The following is a 22772-nucleotide window of genomic DNA, read 5'->3' as shown; positions in this document are numbered from 1 at the left end:
TAACGGGTTTCTGGTCTAGAGGGGCGGGTCGCGTGGCTGAGATTCGCACACGCCCTGATTGGATCTCACCAATCTGTCCGTCAGCCCCGGCCCCTCCTCTCCCCCCCAGTGCAGCGCTACGTCACATCATTTGGAGCGACGCCCACCCTGAAGGGTTGATTCCCACTTCTAGACCAGAGCGGTGTTAATCAGATGTTAGTGTTGTTAATCAGACAGAAGGGCATTGAGGGGCCAGAATAAATTGTCCATCCAGCCTCACAGCCCTAATAGTCAAGGGTCCCTGCCTGGTCCATGATCATTCCATGGTTCTTGAATATGTTTCTTTTCATTTTTAAAAATATGCAGGCCAGGTTGAATGTGGTAGAAGGAAAACGGCACAGTTAAGAAGCAGGAGTTAAACTATTCATCTGGTGTCCGTGAGGTCAGATGTACAGTGGCTGACCGGCTCCATATATGCAGATCTAGGTGATGATCCATTGATCCAGTCTTCTCCATGTATGGCTATCCAGGGTTTGATGAGGTCAGATCACCATATGGAATTAATTCTGTACTGGCCATATATGGAGCGTGTCTTGAGTGTACAGGGTTTGATGAGGTCAGATCAACATATGGAATTAATTCTGTATTGGCCATATATGGCGACTGACGGGAGATGCAGGTTTTCATCTCAATTACATGAAATAGCATCCTTGCCTTAATTTTCTCCAGAGTAATTAAAAAGCACTTTGTGGGTAAAAATGGTAAATGGTAAATGGTGCATTTATATAGCGCCTTTATCCAAGGTGCTTTACATAGATTGTGCATTACATTCACCCATTCACACACATTCATACACCGATTGCGGCGGAAGCCTTGCAAGGTACCAACCAGCACATCGGGAGAAATTTGGGGTTCAGTGTCTTGCCCAAGGACACTTCGACATGTAGACAGGAGGAGCCGGGATTCGAACCGCTGACCCATGGATCATTGGACGACCTGCTCTACCTCTTGAGCCACAGTGGGTAAATCACTTCAGCTGCTGCTGAAGGTTCACAGGCCACCAGAGCTTCTCCCGCACACAGCTGATGACTTCCAGATGTTCCTACTTTGTTACAAAACCACTGCTCAGAAAGGAACGTTTCACGTTTTTTTTCAGCAGCGACTGGTACCAATTACAAGAATCACAAATGATATTGATAATGAATTTAGTTATATAGCACTTTTCCAAACGAGATTGCAAAGTGCTTTACAGATAAAAGAGCAGCATACTAACCATACTGGTTAAAACAGCATACATTAAATCAACAATTCAAAAAAAACTAATAACACAAAAACTGAAAGAGGCAAAACCACTTAGAAAACCACAAAAGTTTATTCATGTCATTACATCACCAATACAAAATCCACAGATATCAAGTAGTTTTGGTAGCAAATTGTATAGCACATTGTCGGTAGCAAATTGTATGTTAATTTAAGCTTCAGTTATTCTGCAGTCTTCAGCAGTTATTAGAGATTATGAAAGGCATTTGATACAAACATTTCCTTTTCTTTCAGCACACGCAGGACAGCAAGGCAACAAACGACAAACAAACAAATACGGTAAACAAACACATCCTGCTGTTTGATCAGAAAGGAAAGTGATTATAGATTCTATGTGGAAAAAAGTACAAATCACAAATCGCAACAAAATGTTCACCTGTTATGGCAAGTACTGTAAACATACAGTAGTCACCTATTGATGTTTTCCTTCAAAACACCTGCCCTTAACTCTCATCATAAAGGAAGCCCTCATAGGTGAAGGGTTCGAGCGCTGGCCTACATGCCTCTTTATGAAGGCAAGCCATCTTGTTGTTGTCACAGCTCTGCTCGGTCCCGGGGGCGATGTACACCCCGTCAGGAGAATGGATGGACGGGTCCTCGTCAAAGTAGTTGTGTGGGCGCAGGAGGACCCCGCCCCCATTGCCCACGGTTACCGTGTTGGGGATGTCTTCTGCATGGGGGATGTGGAGGAAGCCAGTGGTTACCCAGGCAACCAGGTCCTGAGAAATGAAAGGGGAAAGGTTCTCAAATTGGACCCACATATCTCTCAGAGTTACAGACCTATAAGGGTCCATTTAGAAAATCAACTTTGAGGACCACTCGAATAGATTAATCGAGTGTGAGAATGTGTTTGTGTCTATAACTTTTGGTGACAACGTTTTTTTTCCTTCTCCTATATGAAATGTCTGTACAAGCCTTTCTCTTTAGAATGCAGGTCATTTGATAAATACATGTACCCATTGTTTTCTTCAAAACACGCATACACACATTATAAATGCATTACAGCATGGCTATACATACACAAAGCTGTACACATCCAATACACACCTATATGCACATACACACCTCATTAACAATGCTTTCGTTGTCCTGAATGTACTTGCTGAAGTCGACTGCTGGAGTCCAGGGGTCGTTCATGTTGTAAAGACTGCTGCTGGTCTGCTCCAAGTCCTTATGTTTAGTGATGGCTACCTTATACCTGGACAACGAGAGGTGGGTGGGGAAATTAAGCCAGAATAGTAGGATGGATAGAGAGAGAGAGGGGGGGGGGGGGGGGGGGGTCATGGGTATAACATAAGTCATATATTGAGACCTCCTCAAGGTACCCTGACTTCCTCTCACCTAGCCCAGGACATAGACCTCTCCTCAGGCTGGCTCTCTGGCAGGTGGTCTCCGGTGAAGCTGAACACTTGAAGCCGATAGGAGCGATTGTGTCCCCAGCGGTTGGTCTGGTTGCTGGCTATGTGGAGGTAGCGAGGGGTCTTGGTGTCGTAACGCAGGCCTGCTTCCTATGAAGTGAGAAGTGTTTGAAGGAGGAGTTTAGGTTAGGTTAGGTACAGTGGCTAATATTGGCATTACAGGGAACGTAAGGGACCAGCTCAGTGGCCTTGTGGTTAGAGTGTCCGTTCTGAGACTGGGAGGTCGGGGTTTGATACCAAAGACTCTGAAAAGTGGGACTTAGTGCCTTCCTGCTTGGCGTTCAGCATCAATGTTGGATTGGGGTAAGTAAGTCCCTGCGACATACTATACTAGTGTCATCATGTCCAGGGGGTGTACTTCTTGTACATCAAGCTGCCTCACACTACAGAAACAGGAGATAGGCTTCTGGCCTCATGGCTCACCAAGGCATATACTTAATTTTTTAAGGAACATAATTAATAACTAGTATTTGAGATAATGTTAAAATGACCTGTACCTGTTCTGTGTTGATCTGTTGCTCTACCAGCTGAGGCACCATGGCATAGCGTTCAGGCATCCAGGGCAGAGATACGTTCACAAACTCCATGTCTTTGGTCTGGAACACATTGTTCACTCCTAGAGGAAGAATGAAAGCAAAATGCACACACACACACACACATGCAGGGGGAAATTAACAGATAACCACAGTGGAGATCCGGTATGTAGAGTCAGTTCTCCAAAGCAGTTTTAATTGAATAGCTGCCAGATAGTTGTCTGCAGGCTTTCACAAAGTGGAAGGTCTTTGAGTAAACCAGACATGTCCAAAGTCCAGTCCAAGGGCCAATCGTGGCACGAGGGGAAATTTGATATGGCCTACCTAAAATCCTTCCTAAAATGTATTGTTTTGTTTTGTTTTGTTTTGTTTTGTTTTGTTTTGTTTTGTTTTGTTTTGTTTTCATTGCATTTCATTTCATTTCATTTCATTTCATTTCATTTCATTTCATTTCATTTTATTTTATTTTATTTTATTTTATTTTATTTTATTTTATTTTATTTTATTTTATTTTATTTTATTTTATTTTATTTTATTTTATTTTATTTTAAATCGTTAAATTGTCCTAGACTGACATTTAATCAAAAGACAATTGTGTTACTGTTAACACAATGTTTGTGTTTACACAATTAAACCCTCAAAGCTAGACATAAAGCAATGCATGTGAAAAAAGGCTGCATTGTTTTGTTTGTTCACAGCCCAGTCGAGTGACTTACTTCAAGAGACTATGATACAATTGTTGTAATGTGATGCATCTGCATGTGAATTAAATGTCGACAGTCCTGGAGTAAATATAATATATGCAACTCTCACCACTGCACTGACACTGTGTGTCACTATAACAACACTGTTGATGTAATTTTAGGCCTGACTACTACTCACCTAACACATCCAGATCCACTTTGAAGTGAACAAAGTGGGTATGGATGTTCCCCAGAATGTTTTCTGCCACCTGGTGTCCATATTTATGGCTGCCGGCCACCAGGTAGGAAGAGGTGATGTAGCCGGTGGCGTGCACCTTGGCCTCCACAGAGCCGCTCTGGTAGAAGATAAAATCCCACATGTAGTCATAGTTCCCGATTGCCGTGATAGTCCTGAACACAAGTACACTGTTTGACAACCCTCCATAGCTCTGATAGAATATCTCATTGAAGTGCCTCCTCAGGGGACGCCCCGTGTCATGCTCAAAGACACAAATAGAATTTTTGAACCGACGCGGGGCATCATTGTCCACGTAGTGGTAGGTGTCAATGTATGCAGCCGAGTATGGGCAGTCAACCCCACGGACCAATTCATTGGCCATGCGTCCAATACCAATGCTGGAGTCGATGAACTTGGTGAGCAACATGTGCGGTGTGTTTGAGCCGTAAACTGACATGGCTTCTTGGACACTGAGTTCATAGATGATCCTCTCCCCATTAAAACGTACATCAAAAACTCTCATTCCCGTGAGGGCACTCAGACCGAAGGCAAAGCTCCAGCCGAGGTACACGACATGGTTGCCCTTTATACTGAAGCGGTTTTCCTGAGTATAATACTGCTGGGGTCCGACACCTGTGGGTTTCTGCTTGGGTTTGAGAGAGGCGTAATTTGGTGTACTTTTGTAGACGATTTTCTCTACGGTTCCTGCCTCGTATTGGTCATTAAGTTCCTTTACGCTGTTGAAATACTGCCCATTGTATAACAGTTTGTCAATGCGCCAAAACGAAGAATTGGTATCCCCGTGGTCAACTAGCACCTCAAACCCCACAGGATGAATGAAGAACCCCTCAACATTGCGACAATAGCCCACCCATGACATCCTGTCCCCTGACTTGACCCCCCTGGGCATGCCCTCATAAAAGGTCAGGTTTGAAGCTGCCCCAGGACCAAAGCTCTCATCCAATAGCTTACTGAGTGGGTCAATAACATTGGACAGAAGAAATGGTATTAATACAATGTATTCCCCTGAATGTGTGGGACGCGCAGTGATCGGTATCATCTCCATTTGGTACCTCTCAGAGGTGACATCCCGATGGCGGGTTGGGTTGGGGAGAGGTCCAACCACGTATTCCTTTACGTAGCCCGTCGTGCCATGAAAAACCACTGCGGTCGCCTCTCTCCATGGCTTGGGCCCATCGGCATCCAAATACTGCAAGACTTCGCCTTTCTTCGGCATGGAAAGTTCGATCAGATAGAGGTAATCCTTCGACGGAGGTGTTAATGGATCCAACAATATGTTCATCCCAGGGATTTTGGACACATAGTCACGAACCTGGGTGAGCTCTTCCCTTGAGAGATCAGCAAAGACATGGCTGCGTTCATTGTGCACCCCAGGTGAGATCGGTGGCAGCTGGTGCGCAGGGCACTCTGCCGTACTTTGGCTGTTGACACTGTTGAGCCATATCAAGACACAGTTACCGATCAACGAGGCAGTAACGATTAAAACCAGGAGGATTGTGAAGGTTTTATCTTTGGAGACCATCTCTCCAAAGTGTTTGTCGTTGGTGTTGCAGCCAAGATACGATTGAAGTCTGTTTTAGTTAGTTACACAAAACAAGAAATTAATTGAATTGAATACTTTGACAGTAAAAACTAAAGATTCAAATAAATATGAAACAAATATGCTTTGACTCAAGCCAAAATTCCACCAGTGCCTTGTGCCTTTGCACGGTCTCCCTCTCCGTTGTGCATCTATCTCAGTAATGAATAATAGGACGGGCTCCCCACTCTCCTTTAAAAGATAATCTGTACACTGTAATATCCCCAGTATTAATTAAACTCTGAGAGTATACAAATTTCATTCTCAGAGTTACAAGTGGATAAATGAACACTGAGGATTTTATTGTGTGATAGTTCACATGACATGACAAGGACATGACATGGCAAATTGAGTCCGGTGACTTCAAACCCTGTCTTTACAACCTCATGTCTTTTGATAAGGTGTGAAGGTTATGGTTATTGGTTATTTTCCAGGTGCCCTGCACCTTAAGCAAACAATTACAATGGAATGAATTTCTTTCAAGTTTATTACTTTATCTAACTGTTATCAGATATTAGGCAGGCTTGTGTGTTTTATTGCTCCACTGTTGTAAATCTTGTAGCCTTGGTAAAATACCTGTGTTCTTGCAGGATCATTTCAGTATTATAGGCCATAGAAAAGGCAAAGTCCACTCATTTGTTCTGTGCAAGACATTAGTCTAGACATAGTGTCTAGTCTACTTGTGCACAGTGTTGCATATCAAAAATAGCCAATCTACAAGCTCACAACTCGATATGACATGTTGAGCCTTTATATCTGCTTTTTTCGAAGCAAAATGCCAGTATATGCAACCAAACAGGCTTAATGCCGGTGTAGTGCACACTGCACACATGAGCCACTAACTCTAATACATGTCACAATTTAGATATGTTTTGTAGATCGGAGGTACAATTACTATGCAGAACTAGATTATTACAGACAGCATATTGGCCTTACAATAAACCTTGTACGCAAAAGGGTAAAATAAGCCCTCTAAGCCCTCTAAGCTTCTGACAGAAATATGGGGAGGGAAGCCAGCCCCTATGGGGCGAGGCTTTCCCCTCTACTGGAGGGGCAAAAACGAAACCTACGTTTTTTTGATCCCCATGGGTTAACTGGGGACAGGGAGGAACTCCTTATATGGTCAGCACACTCTATAGTAGGGAGGATTATCACAACAAAACAAAAAATAAGTGACATTTGAATTAAGTGAAATCACTGAATATACCTTTAACTGATTTTTTGAGTGGTGCAACCACTCCAAGGAACAGCAATGTCCGTGTTCACCTAACTAACTATGTGACCACTATGTCACTATGAGCACGAGTACCAATGAGTACCAAAAGTGGCGCTGTTGTGCCAGAAACAGAGAGAGAGATAGTACTGCACTGCTGCCTGCTAATGAGAGACAGAGAGAGAGAGGGGGGGGGGGGGGGGGGGGGGGTTAATTGCACCACTCAGTTCACACGGGTGTGATTTTTATACATTTAATTGGGATCTGAGTAAAGATTAAATGTATTCAAATGTCTGGGGGTCCACGGCCAGGGAGCAGCTTAACCGCCACTGCATTATGGCCAAAGAAGTTTGCAAGAAGTTCTTTTTTTCTTTTTCTTTTTTACGGTTCCCTCTTCCAGTTTCAGTAGTGTCACAATGCGGTGAATAGGTCTGCTTGGAAGCAATAGAGAGTGATGCTACAGTTTGTTGTCTTTATGTTTTACTGTATGTTATACTGCCAAGTTGGCTTCATGTCTTTAAATAAATACTTTCTGAAATTCTATGGGGAAAATGAATGGGAAATTCTCTTCCGGGCCGCTCTATAGATTTATGTAATTTGAATTTCTTCACCTACAGTATAATTGTCCAAAATAGTAAATACCAGGTTCAGTGGTTGATTATATTGTTTCTCTCATGGTAGGCAACAACTTAAGCTATTGATCTGAGCTTCAGACAATTCCGCCACATGCAGTCACCATGACTTCTTGATTTTGTTGATTGAAAATGATGGCGCAAGATGTTGTTGATGCTGTTGTTGAAGCAAAAGTATTGTGAAAGAGGTATTGGAAAGTTTTTTTTGTAACATAAGGTTTTGAAAGAAGACCTGGCCATGACTATCAGAATATATAGGCCTAACAAGAAGAAACAAGACGTTATCTACTAGACGTACTATATGCACACAAAATAAATAAATGCATAATAATTCAACAGGAGGCAGAAAAAGTATAATGGCCAGTGGTGGCTCTAAATGGCACTTCTGGAGGGAAGAATGTGTCCCTGATGATATCTCCAGCATCTCAGGGCCTCTGGACCCGCAAATGACCCTTCTAAAAATCCTGTCTGAATCTTGCCTTGTATGTCTACAAGCTTATTCTGTCCCTCTGGTCTTCCCCAATTAAATTAAGAATTATTGCTAAAATCATGTGTCCAGGTGTATTCGGTAGAAAATTATTCCTGCTTTTGTGTCAAACAGCTCTGTTTTCTTAATATATACCTTGCTTACAATTTACAATTTAGGCATTTAGCAGACGCTCTTAATCATTAAAAAAGAACAAAAAGCATGGCAGACATAAAAAGTAGTTATCATGCGTAAACTAAGAACGTAACAGTGGAATATCTATAGGCTATAATGAAACAATATACTATAAAATGCTATTCTAGTGCTGTCATTTTATGTAGACATAGCACTTTATAGTATATATACATTGTTTAATTATATAGATATTCCACTGTTACGTTCTTAGCTTACGCATGTTTCATGATAACTACTTTTTATGTAGTGATGTATTGCCATGCTTTTTGTTCTTTGTTCTGTAAATTGCTCTGGATTAAGAGCGTCGGCTAAATGCCAAAAAATGTAAATTGTAAATTGTAAAAGAAAACAGAGCTGTTTGACACAAAAGCAGGAATCATTTTCTACCTAATACACATGATGGACACATGATTTTAGCAATAATTCTTAATTTACAGGTATATACAAAAGCAGGAATCATTTTCTACCTAATACACTGGACACATGATGTTAGCAATAATTCTTAATTTACAGGTATATACACAGCTGTACATCTTGATTCAGGATCTTTGGAGCCATCCGTATATAACACTGAGTCTGTGTAATTCTGTTCACAATATCTCTGGACTGAGTCCCACTGGATTAACTTTGGCTTGTTCTTTATTTCCTGCTGTACCCCAAGATCTACACACAGCCATGGGGGTAAGCTATAGGAGGGAGAGTCACTGTGGGACTATATTGTTATTTGTAACTTCGTGTTACTTCAGTAACCTCAGTTGTACAAGTTGACTCGAAGAACAGAGTCATATGTGGTTACCGTTCCACACATTTTGCAACACAATCAAACGAAAACAAACTGTTCAACAGAGGACTGAGGCAGCACAGAATGGGGCCTGCCTGTCAGAAAATCAAATAGCCAGTTACAGATGGAGCTGCCCAGACCAAGACCTCTGAGTTTCAACACTAATTTAGATGGAACAATAGTGTTGAATGCGGAACTATAATCTATGAACAGTAGTCTGACATACCGGTAAGAGTGCGCTGTTGCGTATAGTCATTTGGGGAAATGAGGAAAAGCAGTAAAGATTCAGTAAAGATTCAGACACAGAATTAGATTAAAGACTAAAACACTTCTTTATTGAAAACTATACGGACTAATACATTGACAAGGGACTGCGTAGGCATCTCTAACGCTTGGGACAGCAGGGTATAAGCACCTTATACATTGCATTCGTACATGTTCAGAGCGCTACAGTACGAGCAAGTGTCCGTCCATGTATGCCCAGGTAAATTAAGCCTTAGACTCTCGTATGGTTGAAAATGTCATCTAATTGAATCTCATACGCTCGACATTGTCGATGCGCATACGGTCTATGCGGAGTCCAGGCTTGGCATTCTGAAGACGGATCATGCGGTTCATGCGGTTCAGACGATTCAGACGACGGGCTTGGCGGAGTCGAGCCCAGCGATTCACACGACGGGCTTGGCGGAGTCGAGACCAGCGATTCATAGCGCGGGATAGGCGCGGTCCAGCCCAGCCTTCCTTAAGGTGGGCAGCTAGGTGGCGTCCACCCTGACGACGCATGATCCTGCGTGCCATGTATCCTGGGATAGGGAGTACGTCGAACCTGAGGAAGAGGAAGAGGCCATGAACATTGAGGACTTTTATTTGACATGACAACAAAGACAATGATAAAGTCAATGCTTCTTATGAGTTTAATACCTGTATTTATGTTTTATAATGGCTCTAGTATAAATATAATGTAAAGCGCCATTCAATTTAGATTTTGACAGATGCCAGGTTTATTTGTTGACCTCCATCCTATTGACTATATTCACACAGCGGCCAATTCGCTCTAACTATCATTACAGTATGTGTAGGTTGGGAAGAAATGTCAGCCAAACGGGGTGTAATTTCATTAAGCAAAATGGCTGCCTTGCGGTGAATAGTTTGTATGTACAGATGATTATACTGATTAGAATGATGGTTTACCTATAATCCTATCTCATATGCATTTGATGTATTACATCTTGTTTACCTTGCTTACTGTAAATTGTTCTGTCTGCTAAATTGTAAATTGCCAATACAAATGTAGTAATACAATGTAGTAATGCATTATTGTACTTGCACTATAGTAGAGTCTTTACCTCTTTTTAGAGAGAGCCATCTTGCGGACGTCTGAACGGCTTACCATCTGAACGTCACACCTCTCTACAACACAAGACAAAACAAAATGTGATATCATTCTCAACAAAGCACAGTTATTCTCAACAAAGCAAAGTACTATTATCTGTTTACTTATGTAAAATGCAATAGGTTTGAAGGTATCAATACATTATAATTAATTAGCTGTATAATTTACAACTAACCTCATGCTGTATGGAGACTAGAGTGTATAAAGTACTCATGAGTAGACTAACTACTAAATACTAAATAGTGATACATTATGAAAGCAAGGCATGTACACTGTACACAATAATATGCTACTGTATGTCCATAATATCCATAGATCTATATGGTAACATATTGTATTTGAAATAAACTAAACTAAATTCAAAGCATGTTTACTACAATCTGTCCAGTGCAGTACCTTCTAACATTCTACAAGTAGGTACAGTAGATGGATGCTGACTATTTCAGCCATCTCAGTAGTTTTTTTTTGTTTTTGGCTTTTCTGCCTTTATAGATACAAGTGAGGAATGACAGGAAAGATGGAGAGAGAGAAGGGGAGAGACATGCAGCAAAGGTCGTCATGAACGGGACTCCAACACGCGACACGCTGTCAGGCCAGAGCCTATATGTGGCTTGCGCCTGGACCGCTAGGCCAGCGGGCGCCCCCATCTCAGTAGTTTTTGTCCACAGACGTATCCATAACTAAAGCCCAAACTGCACCAATGCAACTATAGTCGCTACTCCTTGCAACAGTTTTAAGGTCAACCGCACCAATGCAACTCCTTTTTTGGGCTTTAAGCCCCATTACATGTTTGTGGGGGATTTACCTTTAAACGGGTTGCACGATGCAGTAGATCCAGTTTTAGGTGATGCATTCCGACCTGCAGGGAGCGCACCCTTCCCGGCCGCTGCAGCATCAGGCATCATTACACCCAGCAGCAACATTAGTACGAGAGTCCCAAGGCCCTTCATCCTGGAATCAGACAAATAATTAGTTAGTTGTCATGCAAATCATCACATATCAGTTCAGTGCCCTTCAGTATGCCTCTCTAGCATTAATGAATAGAGTATTATTGCAAACATCTACCATACCTTTCTGCAGACCCAAAGTTGTGTAGAGTGTAAGGTCTACAAGATGAATGTATTGTGCCTTAACGGTTGAGAGGTTCATCTGCCTTTATATAGGCTTGGGAAGAGTGTGGGTTCGATCTGTATGTGTGATAATGAAATATTTCTAAAATGTTGTGTAACAGACAGTTGAACATGAATCATGCGTTGTCATTGCATTTTGTAATGTACGGCATGTGGACACGCATAATCTCTAATCTCAAAGTTTCAGTTTGTTTCCCCGATGCAGTTCACAAAGTGCTTCCTCCTTTTATCAATTCAATTCAATTCAAAGGAGCTTTATTTGTATGAGAAAACATTGCCAAAGCAAGTGTCAAAATATAATAAAAACAGTTGAAAATGGGGAAAGTACATATACAGTTGCAGGGGGTACAGCATTCTGTAAACATTGCGTCGTTATACAGGGTATAAAGTTTTTTTGTATCACTTTCCAGTTCTCCTGTCCAAAAAGCTAAGAAAGAATGCGCTTAGCAATCGTCTGGGTATCTTTATAATTCATTTGAAAAATAATATCTACTTTTGGTTTAGCAACTAGTCTGGTTCTCTAACTCTATCCATCATTAATTTGTTTTATGATCGTACCATTGAAATGTAAACAGCACAAGGTACAGTCATACATATAGGCTAAAAGGATAACACAAAAAAGTCCTGGGGACTTGTTTCTATTGTGGTCCTATGTATTCAATTCATCAACATAGCATAACAATAACACAATAATACATATCAACACATAAAACTATATACAAAGGAGAAAGCCAAGGAAAATGTCAGCAGTGAATGTCACCTCCTTTCTATGGGGAAAAACATAGTTTTTCAAGCCTGTTAATTCTAAGCCAGTTGTTCTATAGATGGGTGGTAGGCCTATATCAGATCGTTGTCACTGCCTTGTGGCTGTGGGTGTCACTCACTTTGGAGAAGTAGTTAGTCAGGTATGAGGGAATTGAGGGCATTTCCCCTTGGACTATCTTAAAATTGGACAACCAAGAGGTGCAAGCATAGTCGAAATGGCATTGAATGAAGGCGCTGGCAAAAATCTTGTTCTTTGATTGACTTTTTTGGATCACTGTCAAGAATACAGCCCAAATAGTTGTCTCCACCAGGCCGAAGGCATGGGGAGAGAGTATGCTTTGCACTCCGTTTTGAAAAACAAATTTTTGGAACAAAATGCATCAAATCATCCAATAGGGCATGCAAACCTCGCACTTTTGGTATGCAAATTCGGGGGGTGCGACATTTTGAATGTGATAAGTCCTGGCCAACAGATGGCAGAGCAGAACAACAGCAGTGCATCAAAAGTATTAAGCCAACAATGTTACGAGCAAGCTTCAAAAACATCTGAAAGTGTCTTTTATTTGAAAACAAGGCACATTTACATGTTACTGACTGTACAAAAGGAACATGCCCTATATAAAACTAGTCGCTACAGTGTGTGTGTGTGTGTGTGGTGGTGGAGCTCCTCCAGTCCGCTGTTTCTCCTGAGTAGTGGAGATCACACTTTGTGGAGTGGGCGGTGGCTTCCAGGCAAGCGCGCGCGCGTGTGTGTGTGTGTGTGTGTCTTTTCACATTGCATTGGCCTATTATAGCGCCACCAGGAGGCCACAATCTGCCCTGGTGGAGACCTGTGCCCAGAGGGGCACTTTATCTAGTTACCCTCTTCTTTGCTTGAGATATCGTCAACTCTGACCTTGAAATCATTTGCATTTACATGGGAATGTTTGGACCCCAAAAGAATGAATTCTGTTTTACCAAGGTGTAAGTTGGTTATCGGTAAGCCAAGTAGGCCTACGGATTTGACTCAGTTCAGAACTGAGAGCTTCCTCAACTTGCATATTTTGTCCTCGCCCGAAACCAGGAGTGCTGAGTCATCAGCGAACAAGAACAACAATTACAGACTGCTTTCATGTCATATAGAAGGAACAGTAACTGTCCTTGGGGCGCCCGCTGGCCAAGTGGGCCAGGCGTATGCTACATATAGGCTTCATGGCCTGACAGCGTGTCGCGTGTTCGAGTCCCGTTCATGATGACCTTTGCTGCGTGTCGCGTGTCGCTCCCCTTCCCTCTTTGAAGTCTTGAATTGATACTATCAATATAAAGGCAGAAAATAAAAAAATAAAAAAACAGTAGCCTATAACTTGTATATTTCTTTCTATATTATCTTTTTTTTAATCTATTGTATTGTTGTTTTGTACTGTGATATGGATTCCCCTGAGTCTGCAATAAAGATTGAATTGAATTTAAATTGAATTGTCCTATTATGCTTCCTTAGGGATCCCCACAGTTGACTGGGAGGAACGAGGACATGGTTCCATCAACATCAATACAATTGAAGTGCCATTTACTGTGCACTATTTGATGGCATATGTTGTATCCACTATATGAGGAATAAGGGCTAATGAAACAAACCCAGACTTTTACTTACACACACAAGAAGAGAGAAGCCACTAACATAGTACACACGCACGCAGTACACGCACACACACACATGCACAATATCATTTTACCGAATTGTGCTGAATATAAGACTACTCTTAGCCTATTATAAGACGACCCCCATTTGTGGAAAAAACAGAAAAGACAAAATCTGGTTATTTATAAAGAAAATTGGTTGTTTATTTTACCGGGTATATCCTCAAAAGATAGAAAAAAAGGTACACAACATGTTTACCCTTACTGAAGCATAAAAAAAGAAAACGTCCCAAAAACAACCCCATCCATGGAAATATTGTACTGTAGGTTGGGAAGAAATCGATAACATGAGATGGCCACTCAGCCAATGAGTTCCACCTGGGGAGAAAACATCTCCGTCAGAAATGTTTGTGGTGTGGTAGTGATGACATTGGGCAGGTGCAATGTGGGTGATAGGTGCAAGAGACGCCTTAACAGACGACGTCACACTGATAAGCAACAGCCCAAAGGGCCAGTGAGGCACTCCAACGTTGAAGCACTGGGCCCTTGTGGTAAGAGGAGGGACTACAGGCGGACCCGTGGATTCAAGACCGGGAAACCCTGTGCAGCTGGGCTTTAACATTGAGCGCTCGGTTGCACTTCCGCATTGGACCACCAAAATTTGGTGGTCCAATGCGGAAGTAGACGTTTTGAGACGGTCCTTCCGGGTGCTTCAAAACGCCACTGAGCAACTTCCACTGACATGAATAGCGGAAGGGGGCGGAGCTTCGTGCCAGATCAGTCTCTATCCTTCTATAAACTCTATGGCAACAGCATGCGCACGCATAATGGCAGCAGAAGAACACCACCTCCCATAAGATGCAATGGAAAAGTGCACTCACGTGTAAAAAATGCCCCATCAAACTTTTAGATGCTGTTTTTATCCCAGTGTGGAGGAAGAATGATTAGGATTTTTATTGTGATCTCTCGCCCTTGAAATAGGCCTATATAATCCATTGGTTTCTGCTGTGTTTGAACAATAATAGCAATTCAAAACAGTTGTCCTCAAAACCACACCTCCAGTCGCTGTCATAAGAACGGGAGGTGCGCTCATGAACACGGCAGCAGAGCCTATTTGTGCACCTGCAGCCCATCAAGTATAATTTATGCTTCGTCCCGCGATGGTGTCGCACACGCAGACCTCTAAGCTCACAACAGTCGCATCCGTGATGCGATGTGAGCTTGTATATCAGCTGTTCTCTGCGTGCAGTACTGTTGCGCTTTGAAGTATAAATGTCTCCTAGGGTGCATCTCACTAGCCAACACACAAGAGAGATTGAATGGACTGAAACCAGCGCTCAGTCCAGCGCCCAGTCCCAATGTTTGTAAACAAATAATTGGTTTATATGTTTGAGAAGTGCTGCACTCACAGCCCCATTGAAAATGAATTGGAGAAGCCATCAGACACAAGACAGACACAAGACACGTGTTTAATATGTGTGAGTGCAGCCTGAGTTTTATTGTTGAGGTTTGATTGAATGACTAAAGATTTGTCTGGACCATGTCAGGATAGCAGAGGGGGGTTATGAATGATGTGCTGTTGAGATGACTAAATTATGTTGTAGTAGTGTGAAGGACTTATTACGGTATATAACTACATAGTTCATGTAATACTTGTATGGATTAAGGTTATTTATGTATATATGTTTATTGTATGTTTATTTATGTATTTATGGTATGCTCTCCCTCATTTATAATACACCCTGTGAAATGGTATAGTCCAGGCTCATTATCTCCAGCTGGGTATAAAAGGCTGCCATTTTGCCTTTCTGTATTTATCAGTCAGTTGGTATTTTTCTGTAAATAAATACCAGTTGGTTAATCTTTACCAATGCCTCTGTACTGAATTCCAAACGCAAAGACATTCTCACACTGGGCAAAGGATATATAGCTTTGTTTTATTCATGTCATTAGGTTATTTATGCTTTTGCAGTGTGTTCAGCAGTTATTAGAGTTTACAAAAGGCATTTGATACAAACATTTCCTTTTCTTTCAGCACACACTGCAAGGCAATAAAACAAAAAAACATCCCAATTCCCACAAAGAAGAGTGATTATAGATCCAGTGTGACAAAAGTACAAAATCACAAATCGCAAGAACAAAATGTTCACCTGTTTAACCTATGAAAAGTATGTAAACATACCATAGGTACAGTACCTAATGATGTTTTCCTTCAAAACACCTGCCCTTAACTCTCATCATAAAGGAAGCCCTCATAGGTGAAGGGTTTGAGCGCTGGCCTACATGCCTCTTTATGAAGGCAAGCCATCTTGTTGTTGTCACAGCTCTGCTCGGTACCGGGGGCGATGTACACCCCGTCAGGAGAATGGATGGACGGGTCCTCGTCAAAGTAGTTGTGTGGGCGCAGGAGGACCCCGCCCCCGTTGCCCACGGTTACCGTGTTGGGGATGTCTTCTGCATGGGGGATGTGGAGGAAGCCAGTGGTTACCCAGGCAACCAGGTCCTGAGAAATGAAAGGGGAAAAGGATAGCTGAGATGGCCAATCTACTGTATAAGGGTCCATTTTGATTGATTGATTGATTGATTGATTGATTGATTGATTGATTGATTGATTGATTGAAAGTTTTATTCACTGTTTGTAGAATGGGTGCCGTTCAAACGAAATACAGGTAAATACCGTACAAATTAAAGACGTACAAATATACTCTTATATATCAAAAAATGAAATCATCATATGTACAGTAACAAAGTAAAAAAGGGAAAACATGTACACTATGGAAAAAAAGGGGGGGGGGGGGCTTTAACTTTTGGCATAGGAGTGAAATTAATTGAATCCCTTGTTTGAGGCGAATCTAGGTTGGACGTGGTTTGTTGAACTCCCTTAGTGTTGTGATTGTGGACTTCGTTGACATTGTATTTTGACAGGTACATGGGTATCTTAGTGGTGTAGCAAATCTTGCAGACCAGTTTCTTTTGGGAAGTCTCCAGCCTTGTTTTCAGGGCCTTTGAGGTGCTGTGGTACCAAGAGGTTCATCGTGCATGCATAGTCGAAGAAACCTTATACTAGGGCTCCTGTTAGAGTCTTCAGGTATTTTGTTGACCAGTGAGAAGATACTGTACAGGAATCTTGTTCTTTGGTTGACTATTTTGATTACATTGGTGGCCATTTTATCACAGGAAAGATTTGCCTCCAGGAGGAACCTAGGTACGTAATTTCATCTTTTTGTGTGATAATATTGTCACCTACAGTAGCTGTCAGCCTTGCTTAGATTACCATTTGATCCAAAGAGAATGGATTCAGTTTGTTAACAGCGAGCCATGTGTAGATTCTACCCATTTCAGAGCTGAGGGCCTTTTCAACCTGCAGTTGTTCCTGTCTGAGACCAGCAGTGCAGAGTCATCCGTAAACAGGAACAAATTGCAGTCACAAGCTGATGTCCTGTTTGAACATGTTAGAATAGAACCCCAACTTTGAGAGCCACTGGAATAGATTAACCGACGAGTGTCAGAATATGTGTTTTGTGTTTGATAACGTTTGTTGACAACAATGTTTTTTGTTTTTGTTTTTTCATATTAGCTCTGCACACATGCACACATATTCTTTAGTGTGCAGGTCATCTGATGTATTACGCACATAGACACACCTCATTATCGATGCTTTCGTTGTCCTGAATGTACTTGCTGAAGTCGACTGCTGGAGTCCACATGTCGTTCTGATTGTAAAGACTGCTGCTCGTCTGCTCCAAGTCCTTATGTTTAGTGATGGCTACCTTATACCTGGACAACGAGAGGTGGGTAAGAGTAGGGTAGAGAGAGAGGGGGGGGGGATCATGGTTTGGGTATAACATAAGTAATATATTGAGACCTCTTCAAGGTACCCTGACTTCCTCTCACCTAGCCCAGGACATAGACCTCTCCTCAGGCTGGCTCTCTGGCAGGTGGTCTCCGGTGAAGCTGAACACTTGAAGCCGATAGGAGCGCTTGTGTCCCCAGCGGTTGGTCTGGTTGCTGGCTATGTGGAGGTAGCGAGGGGTCTTGGTGTCGTAACGCATGGCTGCTTCCTGTGAAGTGAGAAGTGTTAGAGTTTATTCACTAGCAGCATTAGGTTGAGTGGCTAATATTGGCATTACAGTGCACCTTTATAACGGGACATAATGAATGATAAAACATTTGAGATAATGTTAAAATGACTGTACCTGTTCTGTGTTGATCTGGTTCTCTACCAGCTGAGGCACCATGGCATAGCGTTCAGGCATCCAGGGCAGAGACACGTTCACAAACTCCATGTCTTTGGTCTGGAACACATTCTTCACTCCTAGAGGAAGAATGAAAGCAAAATGCACACACAGAAAAAATATAACCACAGTGGAGATCAAGTTTTTCCCCCGAAATCTATTAAAAGTTAAGTAAAATCAAATCAAATCAAATCAACAAATGTTTAAAAAAAATGAAAAGCCCTGTCCCATCACTGGTTCTCAAACCATTCTGAAATATACATATCTATAACAACAACATGCGTACAAATAATTCCGTTTTGTATACAGTCAGTTGCTACAAAGTTGTTTTAATTGAATACCTGCTAAATACATTTATTGCCAGGCCTTTAAAGTGGGAGTAAACTAAAGCAGAAAATGTCCAAAGTCCAGTACAGTGGTCTTGTGGCACAAGGACAGATTTTATATGGCCCACGGCTTACTTCCTAAAATGTATTATTTGTGGCCTGCCAGAATAGCGGGCCATAAATGAGCATTTTGAAATTAACTTTTGCACATTGTACCTTGTCTTATTCTGAAGATGTGTAAGGGCATTTTTATTTTATTTTATTTCTGCAGAACTTTTCACACCTGTTCAAATTTGCCCTATAGACTGCCAGGAGCAGCAGTAGATCAGGTGTAGTGTGGCTGGTAGAGCGGCTGGATGGGAAACGCAAGGTTCCTATAGTTCGATCCCGGGCTCCCCCAGAGTCAGTGTCGAAGTATCCTTAACCTTAAGCAAGACTCTGAACCCCTAATTGCTCCCGATGTGCAGTTTAGTGCCTTGCATGGTTTCCTCCACCATGAATGTGTGTAAATGGGTGAATGTGTAAAGCGCTATAAGCGCACCATTTACCATTATAACAAAGTACTTGGACTGTATATGCTAATATAATAGCAATGCAGTGCATGCTGCCTGCATGTGAAAAAAGGTTGAATTGTTTTAATTTCGTTCACAGCACGATTGTGTGACATTTTACATTTGGCTACAATGCCAAAGACAATGTTGTAATGTGTGAAATGTAATGCATTTTTATGCAACTTTGTTTTGGTACAGTAGGCCTATGACAGGAGTTGCAGTCCACCCTAAGGTATTTTCATTCAAATATGAACCAATTTAAAAAAGAATGTGGACACCCCTCGGCCCTGTTGATGTAATTTTAGGCCTGCCTACTCACCTAACACATCCAGATCCACTTTGAAGTGCATGAAGTGGGTATGGATGTTCCCCAGGATGTTTTCTGCCACCTGGTGTCCATACTTATAGCTGCCGGCCACCAGGTAGGAAGAGGTGATGTAGCCGGTGGCGTGCACCTTGGCCTCCACAGAGCCGCTCTGGTAGAAGATGAAATCCCACATGTAGTCATAGTTCCCGAGGGCTGTGATAGTCCTGAACACAAGTACACTGTTCGACAACCCTCCATAGCTCTGATAGAATATCTCATTGAAGTGCCTCCTCAGGGGACGCCCCGTGTCATGCTCAAAGACACAAATAGAATTTTTGAACCGGCGCGGGGCATCATTGTCCACGTAGTGGTAGGTGTCAATGTATGAAGCCGAGTATGGGCAGTCAACCCCACGGACCAATTCATAGGCCATGCGTCCAATACCAAGGCTGGAGTCGAGGTACTTGGTGAGCATCATGTGTGCTGTGTTTGAGCCGTAAACCGACATGGCTTCTTGGACACTGAGTTCATAGATGATCCTCTCCCCATTAAAACGTACATCAAAAACTCTCATTCCCGTGAGGGCACTCAGACCGAAGGCAAAGCTCCAGCCGAGGTATACGACATGGTTGCCCTTTATACTGAAGCGGTTTTCCTGAGCATAATACTGCTGGGGTCCGACACCTGTGGGTTTCTGCTTGGGTTTGAGAGAGGCGTAATTTGGTGTACTTTTGTAGACGATTTTCTTCACTGTTCCTGCCTCGTATTGGTCTTTAAGTTCTTTTACGCTGTTGAAATACTGCCCATTGTATACCACTTTGTCAATATGCCAAAACTTAATACTGGTATTCCGGTGGTCAATTAGCACCTCAAACCCCACAGGGTGGACGTAGAACCCCTCAACATTGCGACAATAGCTCCACCATGACATCCTGTCCCCTGACTTGACCCCCCTGGGCAAGGCTTCGTGAAAGCTCAGGTTTGAACGGGCCCCAGGACCAAAACTCTCACTCAATAGCTTTCTGAGCGGGAACATCACACTGACCTGAACAAATGGTGTTAATAGCATGTATTCCCCTGAATGTGAGTGACGCGCTGTGATCGGTATCTCCATTTGGTACCTCTCAGAGGTGACATCCCGATGGCGGGTTGGGTTGGGGAGAGGTCCAACCACGTATTCCTTTATGTAGCCCGTCGTGCCATGAAAAACCACTGCGGTCGCCTCTCTCCATGGCTTGGGCCCATCGGCATCCAAATACTGCAAGACTTCGCCTTTCTTCGGCATGGAAAGTTCGATCAGGTAGAGGTAATCAACGGTAATCGACGGAGGTGTTAATGGATCAATCGATATGTTCATCCCAGGGATTTTGGACACATAGTCACGAACCTGGGTGAGCTCTTCCCTTGAGAGGTCAGCAAAGACATGGCTGCGTTCATTGTGCACCCCAGGTGAGATCGGTGGCAGCTGGTGCGCAGGGCACTGTGCCACTGTACGCTGGCTGTTGACACTGTTGTTGAGCCATATCACTATCAAGACACAGTTACCAATCAACGAGGCAGGAACGATTAAAACCAGGAGATATTTGAGGATTGTGCGAGTTATGTCTTTGGAGACCATCTCTCTGGAAAGAGAGGAGAAGTACTGTTTGTCGTTGGTGTTGCAGCCAAGACACCATTGAAGTCTGTTTTTAAACACAAAACAAGAAATTAAGTTGTGCTTTGTCAAAAAGAAAATACCGGTACACACACACGCACGCACGCACGCACGCACGCACGCACGCACGCACGCACGCACGCACGCACGCACACACACACACACACACACACACACACACACACACACACACACACACACAGACACACACACATGAAACAATATGTTTGAATTCTAGACTCACGTGTATGTTAAGTTGACCCAAGCCAAAATTCCACCAGCGCCTACTTCCTTGCCTCTCAGTTGTGTCTCAGTAATGAATAATAGGACAAGTTCCCCACTCGCCGTTAGAGATAATCTGTACACTGTAAAATCCACAGTATTCATTTAAGTCTGAGAGTATAAATGTTCATTCTCAGAGTTACAAATGGATAAATTAACACTGAGGATTTTACTGAGTGATAAGACAGTATAGAGGCCATAGTATAGCAGATTGTGTCCGGTGAGGTAACTTCAAACCCCTTTACAACCTCAGCGGTCTTGTGAAGGTTATAGTTAACCTATTTTCCAGGTGCAGGGTTTGACCTTAAAGGACCACTTCACCACTTTTCAACCTATCTTCATATAATAGGTCCTCACTAATAATCATGATAAAATGGCACCATTTCTACTCAGTCTGTGTCTTATAGGAGGGCTGTGGCAGTTCATGATGTCACTGGTGGACGGGTTTCTGAACTGCCCACAGCCCTCCTATGAGACACAGACTGAGTAGAAATGGTGCCATTTTATCATGATTATTAGTGAGGACCTAGTATATGAAGATAGGTTGAAAAGTGGTGAAGTGGTCCTTTAAGCAAACTCAAATTACAATAGACCTACAATGAAATTCTTTCAAGTTTATTACTTTACACAACTGTTATTAGATTTTAGGCACTTAATTGCTTTACTAGTCTATTGCTATAGGCTATGTCAAATAACCATGGCCATATACCCAGTTGTGTTCTTGCAGGATCATTACATTATTGTAGTCCACTCATTTGTTCTGTGCAAGGACATTTGTCCAACTGGAGGGAGGAGACATTTAGAAAAAGTTATGAAATTGTTCTCATTAGATTTTTATATTGTTGGTCAATCACTACTGGTTTCATTACTCTGTTCAAAGAATAAACATCACAAGGAACAATTAGCTCCTAATTCTACGGTTTGTTGTTCTAAACTCGGACATGACAGATTTGCCAGGCGTGTTTTCCGGGACCCCAATCTACAATCCAAAGTCCTCATTGTTTTGATTACATTTGTACACTAAGAGTTACAGATGGATACATTAAAGGACCACTTCACCACTTTTCAACTTCTCTTCCTATAATTGGTCCTAACTAATGTTCATGATAAAATACCACAATTTTTTCCTACTCAGTCTGTGTCTCATAGGAGGGCTGTGGGCAGTTCAGAAACCCGTCCACCAGTGACATCATTGATGGTGAATCCAAGCTAATAGAAATGGCAGGCTTTCTTTTCCTGAAAAGTTGCAATGCAAAAGTTGAAGCCATCGTTCTCACGATAATAAAAATCTAAATATATTTTAAAACAAATCTTGTTTAAAAAAAAATCTGCCTAATGATGTCACTGGTGGACGGGTGTCCGAACTGCCCAAAGCCCTCCTATGAGACACAGACTGAGTAGGAAAAAATGGTGGTGTTTTATCATGAACATTAGTTAGGACCAATTATATGAAG

General features: G+C 42.3%; 2 protein-coding genes across 2 annotated transcripts; both read right to left on the bottom strand.

Annotated features, from left to right (window-relative positions):
- Window positions 1-1643: 1643 nt before the first annotated feature.
- LOC306936318 (uncharacterized protein) lies at window positions 1644-21000 on the bottom strand (the record flags this gene model as incomplete). Its single annotated transcript, XM_079519807.1, has 11 exons — window positions 1644-2018; window positions 2365-2497; window positions 2641-2807; window positions 3215-3333; window positions 4133-5622; window positions 15832-15844; window positions 16196-16466; window positions 17608-17740; window positions 17858-18024; window positions 18160-18278; window positions 19395-21000. 11 exons carry the CDS (start codon window positions 20998-21000, stop codon window positions 1743-1745), a joined length of 4494 nt encoding a protein of 1497 aa, XP_079375933.1. The 3' UTR covers window positions 1644-1742.
- On the bottom strand, window positions 9367-11614 carry LOC306936054 (uncharacterized protein). The gene is made up of 4 exons (XM_079519477.1): window positions 11522-11614; window positions 11257-11402; window positions 10405-10468; window positions 9367-9884 (listed from the first exon to the last, which is right to left on the bottom strand). Exons 2-4 carry the CDS (start codon window positions 11399-11401, stop codon window positions 9584-9586), a joined length of 510 nt encoding a protein of 169 aa, XP_079375603.1. The 5' UTR covers window position 11402; window positions 11522-11614; the 3' UTR covers window positions 9367-9583.
- Window positions 21001-22772: the final 1772 nt, after the last annotated feature.

This window comes from Electrona antarctica (assembly GCF_951216825.1).
Source record: "Electrona antarctica genome assembly, chromosome: 14".
Lineage (NCBI taxonomy): Eukaryota > Metazoa > Chordata > Actinopteri > Myctophiformes > Myctophidae > Electrona > Electrona antarctica.
This window is presented reverse-complemented; position numbering and strand designations above follow the sequence as displayed.